The 13,165-nt window shown below is 36.4% G+C and overlaps 1 protein-coding gene across 2 annotated transcripts in view; it reads right to left on the minus strand.

The window, feature by feature from the left end:
- The window catches only part of PCDH15 (protocadherin related 15), a 1,495,046-nt gene that overhangs the window by 675,261 nt on the left and 806,620 nt on the right, over window positions 1-13,165 (minus strand). For both annotated transcript variants that reach the window (XM_020978669.2, XM_078150714.1), the window contains one exon: window positions 1,429-1,589. In XM_020978669.2, coding sequence (XP_020834328.1) covers window positions 1,429-1,589 — 161 coding nt within the window. The remainder of the gene's footprint in view (window positions 1-1,428; window positions 1,590-13,165) is intronic.

Here is a 13,165-nt window from a genome sequence, read left to right on the forward strand (position 1 = left end):
GTTATATCAATATCAGACGTCATTATACTCATTATTGTCATCATCTTGTTCCCACCACCACTACTGCCGTCATTATTATCATCATCCTCACCACCACCATGCTCATTGTCACTGTCATCAAATCGGGTTTGGGAAGCTTGCTAGTATTGAAGGTGTCCTATGTATTCATTATTCTGTGCTATGTGCCTTGCCTTAACTGGATATATACAAATGTGTTGTCTTATCATCACCCCTGAAGAGGCATTTTTCACTTCCAACAACTCTTTTCCTGTTTGGGTTTTTCAGGGCTGGGGCTGATAATTTTATGTACATTAGCCTAATACAGTAGTAGGAACATTGGGTCAGGAGTCAAAGAATCTGGGTTCGTACCTCAGCTCCCTTACATACAGTATTCTGACTTTGGGTTGGTACCTTACTTTATCTGGGTCTCCATTCCCTTATTTGTAAAGTGGGGGCATTAGACTGGATGAAGTTAAAGATCTCTTACAGAACTAAATCTGTCATGCTAACATTTCGTTAGAGTATTCATTAGCTAATTGACATTTTAACATGCAGAGAAAGATTTCTTTAAATTGACAGAGCCAGAAGGGTAACTTTAAACAGTCAAAGAAATTACATGGAATATAAACTCCCTTCGTTTTTCAAACAGATGAGACAACTGATGGTCCTCGGGAATTTACTTGCTAACTTACATAAGTAGTAATACTATTATATCAGGGTTCAGATTATGAAGCTGGGTCTCCTAATTTTGAGTCCAGGGATGATGATGATGATGATGATGATGATGATGATGATGATGATGATGATATCACAACACTCAGGGACCAATTTCTTTATTGTTATTCTGCTTTCACCAATGCAGGTACAACCACCTGTATGAATCATAGAGCCTTGAGGGGCTGTAGTAAAAATATCTAGCACTCAATCAATGACCTTTCTATGGTCAACATCATATTGGACTACTTGGAATTTATCCAGACTAGTCCTCAGATGATGGAGACATCTCTATCCTTGGAATTTAACTTACTAAATTGTTAGGATCTGCCTAGGATTTCACCCTTTTATATAGCTTTCAAGAATCCAAATGCCCTGCACACCATGATTAAGATACCAGAAAATGATTTCATATCATTCTAAAATGTAAAAGATATAACTTGTTTCCAAAGAAAGTGACAGATTGTGCATCCCACCAAAGAGGCTAACACTTTCCTATCCTATCCCAACATTTTCATGAATGCCCTAAGTCTAATTTACATTACAAAACATCGTTATACCTGTGGTCTCCCATTCATTAGTCACACATTATTTATTTATGTCAAGGCCTTGGAATGAGTTTCCTATATTCAATAGTGGTCTCTTTTCAAACCTTCTGGGTCTCCGTGGAAAATAAGATTCAGAGAAAAGAATGTACAAAAGAAAGCAACTAACATCTCTGTCCAAGACTCTGCCGGTGCTATTTAGGAAGAGCATCTGTTTGACTGGATCCAGCATCACCCAGTAATCCATGTTGTCCTTTAATGAGAGTTCAATGGTAGGATTGGGGCCTCCTGCTGTCCCTTTGATGAGCATGTTGTCCACGATGATTGTGCCTGCAAGTAAAAAAAGGAATCTGCTTAAAATCACCTATACCGCCTGTGCTCTTCAGCAAGCCCCAAAACATTTCACCAGTTGATGAGATGTTGATCTCCTTTTAAGTAGAAATTCTGAACATTTACTTTAAGAGTTAGCTTTTATAATATTCACTGTGGGAAAGCAGACACAATCACAAGAAAACACACAGAAGAGATTACTTGAGGGGGAAGAGGTGGGCACGTGAGAGAATATAGGAGTAGGTATTTTGCTAGAAAATTAGATCTGCCATAGGCTGGCCTTCTATCCTGTTCATATTATGAGTTTATTCCTCCTCACTTCCCTCTCCCACCCTCCCCCCATCTCCACAGGAGTTATCTTATCACGAACAAAAGTAACATCAGTAATAACAAAAGCTGATATTTCAATTCACTCAGGAAAGCTTCTGATATAGAGATTCAGAGGAGAAAAGAAGATAAAAGATTAAAAAAAAATAGCAGATTCTTCCTACAGTGAGAGTTTCTGTGGCTTATTTTTTCCACCCTTTCCCTGAAGTAAATCCTTAAAAGATAAATCTGAATGTTCTTTATGTCCACCTGATGGATTGTGGCTCCTTAAAGTTAATCATTGCATATGGGATTCTTTCAGGGTGGTTGCTATGGCTAACACCCAGACAATAGCTGAGTCACTGTCAGATAGCCCTGAGGAAAATGTTAATCCTCCTTTTTTTACCACACAGCAGTGACATTGCCTTAAGTTCATGTTACACGAAGCTGGTTTTAGTGGAGTGGAGTTTAGCCCAAAGAATATCAGGCTGAGGGGGGAGACGTTGAACACTGGCCTTAAGCATTCTTATGACTTTCATAAGGAAAGGATATTAGACCTGCTGTTCCTGACCCCAGAGAGGGGCAAAAAAGAGAGAAGCAACATGTGGGTGTTACAAAGAGACGAAGTAAATTGCTTCATACAAAAGATTTAGCCTTATCCCTCCTGCTCTCCAATGTTTACAACTACCCAGAAAATTACTTTAAGTTGATTTTGAAACCATTTTCATTGACTTATGTGCACATGTTGTTTCTCTGCCAATTGAATGTAAGCTTCATGAAGTCAGAGGCTGTTTCATTTTTGGCACTGTAACAATCGATCAATGAGCGTTCATAGGCCAGGCATGAGGTTAAGCATTGGAGACAGAAGGACCAAAGTAAAATGGAACCTCACTTAGAGACTTTGCTTTCTAATGGGGGAGAGAACATACACATACATGTGTTTATATAAGACACACAGAAAAAAGACAAAAGAGAATTTTATGGGGACACCAGCAATCGGGGTTTGGGGCAGATCAGTTTCAATCTAATATAGAAGGCATTAGCAGTTATGGGCAGAATATAGAAAAGGCGTTCTGTGCATAGTGGCATTGAACTGAGGTTTGAATTGAAATTCATATCCACAGTTTCTAGAACTGTACCTGGATCATAGCAGGCATTTAATGAATTCATTTATGAATTAACGAATGAATGAGAAAAAAAACAAAACTGAACAATTGTAGGTGTCCTTAAGTAAAATGGACTACCTCAAGAGACAGAGATTTTCTCCTCACAGCATGTCTTTGAACAAAGGCTGGATGCCTGGCACACAGTATGTACTTAGGCAAGGTTTATTGACTTGAAATGACTAGAAGGAATTCTATAAAGGGATGGGTTAGAGCTGATGCCCACTTAGGTCCTTTCCAGCTCTGAGATGTCGGTATGTTTTGTCAAAAGAAAAACCTAACCTAAAGCAAGTGTTCTCCATTGGGTCTTTTTATTACGCATATTCCATATAAACGGGATGTGGCACTAAAAATGAAAATACAACCTCTTCAAGACACTAAAATAAATTGGGAATGTTCAGGGAATTCACAGCCTGAGGATATCAGGCAAGAATATATTTACAGTATATAAATAAGAATTTGCTCTTGAAAAATGCCTGAGTGAAAAATCAATCTTAAAGTCACAAACCGAATCTGGACTTGGGGGATAAAAGTCCCTCTGCACCCTGAGCCAGCAGAAGTAAGCGATTGTCTGTCATCAGTTTTTAGGTTGACAGTGAGATACAGGGTGAAGGCATGGAGCCTGTGGGTTTAGTTCAGAATCTTGGCTCGGCTATTTCACTTTTCGGGAGGATCGGTTTCTGAATCTTTAAAATGAAGCCATCACATGGCCTGATCTCTAAGGTCCCTCCACGCACAAAGCCCTATGATCAGAAAGTGTGCTAATGTTAACATTTACCACATCTATGCTAGGGTTTTTTCCCATGAAACACCACAGATTGGGGCACACTTCCTTTTCGTACTCTGTAATACCTCGGTGGATATATGATCTCATCAATGCAGGCATTCCCACCAAGGATGTAGATAATAACCTGTCTTTGCCTGCCCATTGTGTGTGGCACTCATATATAGTCCTTCTATGAGGTCTCCACAGGAAATCTGTCCAATATGCTAGTATCCACCTTTCTCCTTTTCTCTCCTTTCTGTTCCTAACACGGGAGTACATGGAGTTATCCCATACTTTTGCAATGGGATGAAGAATTTTTTTTGTAGCATGTTATTGATGCTATTTATTTTCACATCAGCTGCCTTCCTTTAAAAGAAAACCTCATTGTTTAAAAAGTATACACTAAAGGCTATAAACAACCCGGGTTTTAAAATTGTATCATTCCTAAATAAGGTGGTCTATTCTTAAGTCACACGTGCTAAATTACCAGATCACTCCCCATTTCTCCTTTTAAACCTATAAAGCATGGGTTAAGAGAGGGGAGAACAATTGCTCATAGCTGGCTTTGTCCATTAGCTGAAATGGAATGTCAATAACTTTCTGACAAAACACCTGAATATGCAGATAAGAGATGGATGACATTTTCACTCCCTCTTCTAGAAATTTTCAAGGCCCCAATGTAGACCTGTCAGTAAATTGTGCACATATCCATCCTTAGTCACATCATTCTATCTGTCTTTTAAGACATGTGTAATTAGTGAATTACATACAACAGTCTTCTCTGTTCCAGGAAAAGAGAACAAAACCAGCACTGAGGACACATAACGTGCTAGCTGTGAAAATTTACATCTGTGGACCCATTGTGCACAAAAGCTTGTTGTTGAGAGCTCCTCTCTCCACCTTTCTCTCCATGTTTTATTTAATACATGTAATATGAAAAAGAAAAAAGAAAAAAGATACATATATGCATGTATGCATGTATGTATTTCAGTAATGTGAAAACATATCTGAATGAAAAGGAATTATAATAATTAAATACCAACAGAATAGTCTGAAGATATTCAAGATGAAATTATATTTGTCTATATAGTAATATCTATTTACAATTAACTACCCAAATTAGCTAAAGGAGGTAGAGAAGGGAAGTCTCAGGTAATCCCTGACAGTTGTTTTCAAATATGAGAAGGCTGGCAAGTGGAACAGGGATTTAAATTGTTCTGATTGGCTGCACGTGGTAGAACTAGGTAGGACAAACATGGAAATTCCCAAAAGCAACGTGAGCTTTGAGCCAGGCATGGGGACTAGCCCTGTGATTGCACTGCTATAGGAGCACCGAGTTAAAAAAAAACATTTGTCATACCAAAACAGATGTCTATTTGAATTTAAATGTAAAGTCTAAGAGATTTGCCCATAGCAAAGATCATTTGAAGAATGGCATAAGAATAGAATGGACTGTTCATGGTCACACGGGCAACATGTTTCTGAGGAAGATTTTGACGCCAAATCTTCTTGGCACCAAGTTTGCTCTCTGTCTACTAGGACATATTTGTACTCCTTTTATAATTACATATCAATACCATAACTTCCTAACAATTTAAACTCTTGCCAAATGGATTAGGATATCTTGAAACACCTATTACTAAAGATTGGTTTGTCCTCTCCTGGCAATGTTGTAGAGGACACACTAGTTAGAGATTTGCTGACGCCTGCTGCAACTGGCTTTGGGGAGCTGATTATAAAATTTGCAGCAATACCATTATACTTCAAAGTCAACTTATTTTGTTGATTGTTTAGACTGAGGAAAGTATTAGTAATGCAGATTAAATTAAAAAGTTTATGTACATTCCTCACCCCACTCCCATCCCTATTGTTGAATATTTACCACATACCCCAATATTGCTCAGTAAACATTGTTTGAGGTCATTAGAAGTGCAGGAGAAGGCACGGCAAAAGAAGTTATTATGAAACATAAGGCCTCCTAACAAGTCTAATAATGATAATAATAACAATAATACCGATTTATATTTTGCTTTAAGTTTCATAAAGTACTTTGCATTCTTTAACTCATTTAAGCTTTATTACATCAATGACTTTAATTTACATTTGAATTAGAATAGTCCTTGAGGTCCTTGATGTTTCAATGCTGAGTTTCTGTGATGCTGTATTATGGGTCAAGTTGGGCATAATGTTACAGAGTTTGCAGACTAGTCACTTCTGTGTATGCTGTCTAGATGACAGTTTATATATGTAAGTAGAGTTAATCCCCACAGGGTGACCACTAGGTAATAAAATCTTTGGTGATCTAAAAGCCAGACAATAATTTTAAAAAGAGTCTTCACTCTTATGCCCATTTTCCTTCCACAGTGGTGGGAAAAGGAGACTGAGGGTGTCACAAATAGCTGATTTTGGGGAAATGCTGAAAATGTAATTTTTACATTTAACTAAAAAGTTTTTGCACAAACAAAGCCAATGCAACCAAAATTAGAAGGAGAGCAGAAAGCTGGGAAACAATTTTTACAGCCAGTATCTCTAATAATGGCCTCATTTCTACAATATACAGAGAACTGAGTCAAATTTATAAGAATACAAGTCATTCCTCAATTAATAGATGGTCAAAGAATATGAACAATTTCTAGATGAAGAAATTAAAACTATCAAAAGTCATATGAGAATGTTCTAAATAACTACTGATTAGAGAAAAGCAAGTTAAAACACCTCTGAGGTACCACATCACACCTATCAGATTGGCTGACATGACAAAGCATGAAAGTGATAAATGTTGGAGATGTGGGAAAATTGGAACACTAAGGCATTACTGATGGAGTTGTGAACTGATCCAACCATTCTGGAGAAAAATTTGCAACTATGCTCAAAGGTATATAAAACTGTGCATATCCTTTCATCCAGCAATACCACTACCAAGTCTGTATTCCAAAGAGCTCATAAAAAAGGGAAAAAAGGATCCACATGTACAAAAATGTTTGTAACAGATCTTTTTGTGGTGGTAAATCACTGGAAATTGAGTGAATGCCCATCAATCGGGGAATGCCTGAACAAGTTGTGGTACATGAATGCAATGGAACACTATTGCTCCATAAGACATAATGAGCAAGTGGATTTCCAAAAAACCTGAAAATACTTTACATGGACTGATGTTGAATGAAGTGAGCAGAACCAGGAAAACATTATCCACAGTAATGGCAACACTGTGCAATGACCAGCTTTGATAGACTTAGCTCTTCTCAGCAATGCAAGAATCTAAGACAATATCAAGAGACATATGATGATGGAAAATGCTATCACATCCAGAGAACAACTGTGGAGTCTGAATGCAGATCGAAGCATACTATGTTCTCTCTCTCTTTCCTTTTTTTTTTCTTTCTGACATTTTAAACCTTTTGTTCTGATTCTTCTATCACAACATGACTAATGTGGAAGTATGTTTAATATGATGGTACATGTATAGCCTGTATCAGATTGCATGCTGTCTTGGGGCAGGGGAGGGAAAGGAGGGGGGAAATTCAAAACTCAAAAGCTTTTGAAACTGAATGTTGAAAACTAAAAATTAATAAATGAATTGAGAAAAAAAGAAAAAAAGAAAATACAAGTATCATCTTCCCAGAAGAATGTAAACAGTTTACTATGCCCCTTATTATTTTTTCATATTTCTTTTTTCATTCTTGTGTTTGGATGTCAAATCTATTCAGCTCTAGTCTTTTCATTAGGAATTCTTGAAAGTTTTCTGTTTCATTAAATATCCATTTTTTTTTATCTCCTGAAAAATTACAGTCTGTTTTGCTGGGTAGGTTATTTGTGGTTGTCATCCTAGCTCCTTTAACCTACAGAATACCATATTTCAAACCCTCTATCACTTTAATATGGAAACTTCTGAATCTTGCGTGATCCTAAGTATGCTTCCATGAATTGTTTCATTCTGGCTGCTTGCAATATTTTCTTCTTGACCTGGGAGCTCCAGAATTTGGCTATACTATTCCTGGGAGTTTTAATTTTGAGATCATGTAATGATGATCAGATATGAAAGACTTGGTTACTCTGATCAGTTTAATGATCCAAGACAATTCCAAAGGACTCTTGGTTTAAAAAAAATGCAATCCTCTTCCAGAGAGAGAACTGATGAACATAGTATGAACTGAAGTGTGATTCTCTTTTGCCTTTTTTTGTGATATGGCTAACAGAGAAATATATTTCGTATAATTTCACATGTATAATTCACAAAATCTATTTGCCTTCTGTGGATGAGAGAGGGAGATAATTTGAAAGTTAAAATAAAAAAAAGGCATCTTAAAAATAAATAACAAATTTGATTTTAAAAATCTTACATTAGAGCAGAATGTGATGTTTGTTTTCTTTTGTTTGTTTTAGTCTTTCTTTGTTTCTCTTTAGTTTTAGCGTAGGGCCTGGCACATAGTAGGGACTTAGTCAATATTAAATATCAGACCAGCTATCTAAATCATTGGACTAGAGCCAGTAGAATAACAATACTTTGAGGTTTCCAAATCACACCGTGCATAAGCTCAATTCAAATGCCACCTCCTATATAGGGTCTTCCCTATTCCCCTTTTCCTTGCCATACATATCTGCAGAACGACCTTGATTTCATTTTATAGAGTGAATGATATTCAACAGGCAAATCACTTTTTTTGCCTCAATTTCATCCTAAGTAAAATGATGACTTTGGACATGAGAAGGGTCTTCAGGTATTTCAAAAGTTACTTGCGTGTTGTAAGGAAAAGAACAGCGGCTCCGGAAACGGAAGACCTGCGTTAAAGTCTCAGCTCAGACTCTCATGTCCTGCATGAGTTTGGATGTCAGCCTCTCTCTAGGTCTCACTTTCATCATCTACAACATGACTTGGCTGAACTAGTTGGCCTCTTAACATTCCTTCAAGTTCCAAACCTTATGACTCTATTCTGTTCTAGAACCTGGATTCTAATGTAATTAAATCCAGCAAGTATTTATCCAATGTCACACAAGATCTAACAGTGGCAACACTAAAAAATCACAGTTCTTGGAACACCGTATATCGAAAAGCAAAAGAACTGGGCTTCTGGCCCAGAACATCACACCCAGCAAAGCAAAGCATAATTCTGAAAGAAAAAAAAATGGATATTTGATGAATTTTGAGGTCTTTGTTAAAAAAAAAAAGCAAACAAACAAACCTGAACTCAATAGAAGATTTAACATACAAGAGCCAAGAGAAACATAAGGTACATACCAATGACCAATGACAAGGGACTAAATAAATATAGCATGTTTAGTTTTTATGTGTGAAAAATGTAAAACCTATGTCTAAGACTGTTGCTAGTAATGAGGTAACTTACAAGGAAGATTGGGGTAGACCTCAGTGTATGACTTCAAAAAGTAAAGCCATTCTAATACAGTTAAAAGAGTAATTATCTTTTACAAATAAGGTACAAGAGGAAAAACCAACACAAAGGAATTAGATGGTGGTAAGGGGAATATTAGTTCTGGAAACCTATTCTCATTGGGAATGGTTTAAGAGAGGAAAATGCATATGCATTTAGAAAAGTATTCTAAATTTAGAAAGAAACAGAACTCTAAGGGAATAGGGAGGGGGAAGAGGATAAAAGAGGGATCTTTAGAGAGGAGAATGTGGGAATAGGTTAAAAGGGAGATATAGAAGGGAGTTTAGATTTAGGGGAATGGGAGAATAAGGGAGGGATTACTCGAGTGGAGGTAGGTTAAGGAATAGGAGGGTAAGGTAGCAGGTAGAAATAAAGTAGAGGAGTTAGGAGAGATAGGAAAAATAAAGAGATATGCACAAGCATAAAACAACGATTGGGAGTAGAATCTCTTAGGGAAAGTATATGTGTATATATCTATATCTATTTATCTATCTATCTCTATGTATATTTGTATATACATATGTATGTTTATATATTTATAAGTATATGTATAATAAATATCAATACCTATTGTAATTATATATATATATGTATGTATCTCCAATGCTCAACTGTATCCTTGGGCTGGTGGGTTAGTGAGGAGAGAGGGGGGAAAAAAAACCTAAGTAAAAAGTGTACAACAGAGAACAAAAGAAAACCCATAAGGAAGCAAAGAAAAGATGGACAGATTTCAACACAATGAATGGTATTTAATATATAGGCTTTCTTGAAATGAAAAGCTATCACGATATAATTTGAATCCTCTCCTATGTTCTGCTGTGCACATGAAATTTTTCTTCTTATGTTATATCTAAGTTTACAACATTCCTTTTTCTTTTCTTATTATTTATTTAAGTTTTAGCATTTGTCTAAAATAAAAAAGAGGCAAAAACTTTTAAGAGTGTGTATTATGTGTCAAGAATTGTGTTAAGTTCTGAGGATGCTAACACAAAAATTTAAAAAAATATATTCCTGGCTCCAATATAGCTTATTTTTTGCCCCAGGGAGGATTACGCTTGGTCTGCTGAGCTAAAGAATAGACCCAGGAGGGTGGGCAGAGGTTGCAGTGCTTGTGATTTAATTCTTACAATGAAAAATAATACCTAAAGTTATCTCAAAGTGCAATGAGTTGTCTCAGGAAGAAGTGAGATGCTTTTTAATGGAGATCTTTGAGCTAAGGGGAACTACCCACTTTGGGAAAATCCAGGAGAGGGAATTCTTCGGGTATGAGGTGTCTTATATGAATGCTGAGGGCCCTTGTAGGGATGAGACTGTGTGAACCTGGGGCCAGATGATCTTGAAGGCTCTCTCTAATTGTATATATTATTATTAAATGGTAGTATTACCTTTTAACCAAAGATGCAATGAGAATGTATATCATACCGGTGACACCAAAGGGGAAAAATGAATTAAGAATGATATATGTGAAAATAAGAGAGGATGGATGTAGGACTCCAATGGCCCCCCTTCTCAAGTTCCTTTAAAGCCATAAGAATTTTTTGTCTTTATGTCTGCAATAGTCTTAACACAGTGTCTGGAACAGGACAGGAGCTTAATAAATGAATGGTTCTTAACTGCATAGAATGCAAATTTTTTGAAGGCCAGGGATATTTTCACTTTTTCATTGAATCCTTAGAGTCCTACACAGGGAAAATGTGTTTCTATTAGGGAGCTCCCATGGAGGAATTCCTTCTACCAATACAGCCCAACTGTACTTCAGTCTGCAGTTCTAGCACATTGACTGGAACATAGAGAGTTTAAGTGACTTGCCCAGTTTAACACAGGGAGTATGAGTCAGAGGTGATCTATGAGGTGAGGCCTTCCTGGCTCTAATGTCAGCTTTCTATCCACTGCACTATTCTACTCATACAAAACTTTACTAATGTATAGTATAATAAATACTATATAAATCCTCAGTGATGGATTAATTATCAAACAGTTCTTTCAGATTGTCAAGGTTTTTTGGAAGAGCTGTTGAAAAACAACAACAAATTCATATAATTCTCCTTCCTTCTTTCCTCCCCCCTTCCTTCCTTCCTTCCCTTCCTTCCTTCCTTCTTCCTTCTTCCTTCCTTCCTTCCTTCCTTCCATCTGTCCTTCTTCTGTCTTTTCTGTTTAAGTAGTCATCTCATACACCTAATGTCAATGATAAAATTATATAATAAAATATTTAGAATCCCAAGTGAGGTAGAATATGTTTATTATCTATTCTACTGGGGATGCTATGATTGGTGGATTGGTTGACTCTAGCTCAGGAGATCTGAGCAACAGTTGGTTAAAAATTAATCCTTCAGTAAATCTAGAACCAAAATGATACATCTCTAGGAGTGGGAGGCTACTATATTATCTAAATTGAGGCAAAACCAGACAAGGTCAAAAATGGAGTAGATCAAAGCATCCATGTCAGTCAGGGATGGGGTCAGATGCAAAGGGGGCCATTGCACTTCAAGTCTAGATGTGACCTAATACGTCCTTCTCTATCTCTATTTCTCTGTCTCAATCTCGCTTCATACAATATATATATATATACACATATATATACATATATATGTATATATGTATATATGTATATATATGCATATATATATATACATATATATGTATATATATGTATATGTATATATATGCATATATATATGTGTGTGTGTGTATATACATATATATGTATATATGAATATATAAATAGATAGACATAGATAGATCCCTAAATCTCTCTCTTTCTCTCTCTCTCTCTCCCATATCTATTGTTCAATCCTATCCTATCTATCTATAACTTAATTATTTTCAGAATGCCTAAAAAAGACAAGCCAAAATATTTCAATTCCTTGGGTTTCATCTTGTGCCAATATTTTTCTCCATTGTTATCTGGCTAATAGCAAGGGTTCTAGATCAAGGACTTCAGCATTCTGGATGAACCTCCTGTTTCCTGTTGCCAGATTTAAGGGAGAACATGGATAAGGTCACCAGCATGTGAGAGAGCATGATTGATATTTTAATTGGTTCCATTAGGGAAAATACTTGCAACGATAAGGTTATCGGTCCACTGGTATATCAGTGCTTTCTAAAGAAAAGTAGATTTAAAATCTAAGCCATCATTACGTCTACCTTAGCACAAGATGACACATTTTTCTTCACTCTCTTAATCTTTGATAGTTTCAGACAAGTTGGGCTATAAACAAATCAATGCAGTGGATGATGGTCTAATTTTAAATTACTGAAACCTTTCTGAGACCTGGATCCCCAAGGCAAAAGGTCAAGTCAGTTCCATTGCCTGAACATAATATTTGAGCTTTATATTTCTTTGATTTCAAAACCAGATTTGTATTTTCATGTATACAAACCAGATGCAAAGCCATGCTGAGCAAAAGCTGTCCTGAATTAGTCATGACACATCAGAGCATATTTCTATCCATTTCCACCTTGCATAAACATCCAATGAGTAAAAAATCCCTTCCACATCCTGAGAATTCAAATTCCTCTGAAGCCATTTTAGTTCTTTCTATCTCTCTCTTTTTATACCTGCCATTTTTTTCAATAAGTAGTGGAAGCGAAAACAAACAAAACAAAACAATACCTTCACATCAAAACATATCTTCCTAGGAGATGGAAGTAGATACTCATCCCATTGAGCTTTCCTAAATAAATCCTTTTTTTCACATGACCCCTGAAATCATCCTAGGAATTCTTGGAATGAAGATTATTCATCTTTAGTCATCTTCTCACCTTCTGCATTAGCATATTTCTCAGAAATTTAAAGTGAATCTTTTTATTAAATCAAAGCCTAAGTTACTCAATTCAGTTCACCTTTTATTAATTGCATATTTTCACAAAGGATCTTCCAGGTGCTGGGTTTTAGGTACTAGGAGGACAAAAGGAAATGACCCCTGCCATCAAAGAACTAAGATTATATCAGAG

This window comes from Phascolarctos cinereus, unplaced genomic scaffold (assembly GCF_003287225.1).
Source record: "Phascolarctos cinereus isolate Bilbo 61053 unplaced genomic scaffold, phaCin_HiC Scaffold_3;HRSCAF=262, whole genome shotgun sequence".
Classification (NCBI taxonomy): Eukaryota; Metazoa; Chordata; class Mammalia; order Diprotodontia; family Phascolarctidae; genus Phascolarctos; species Phascolarctos cinereus.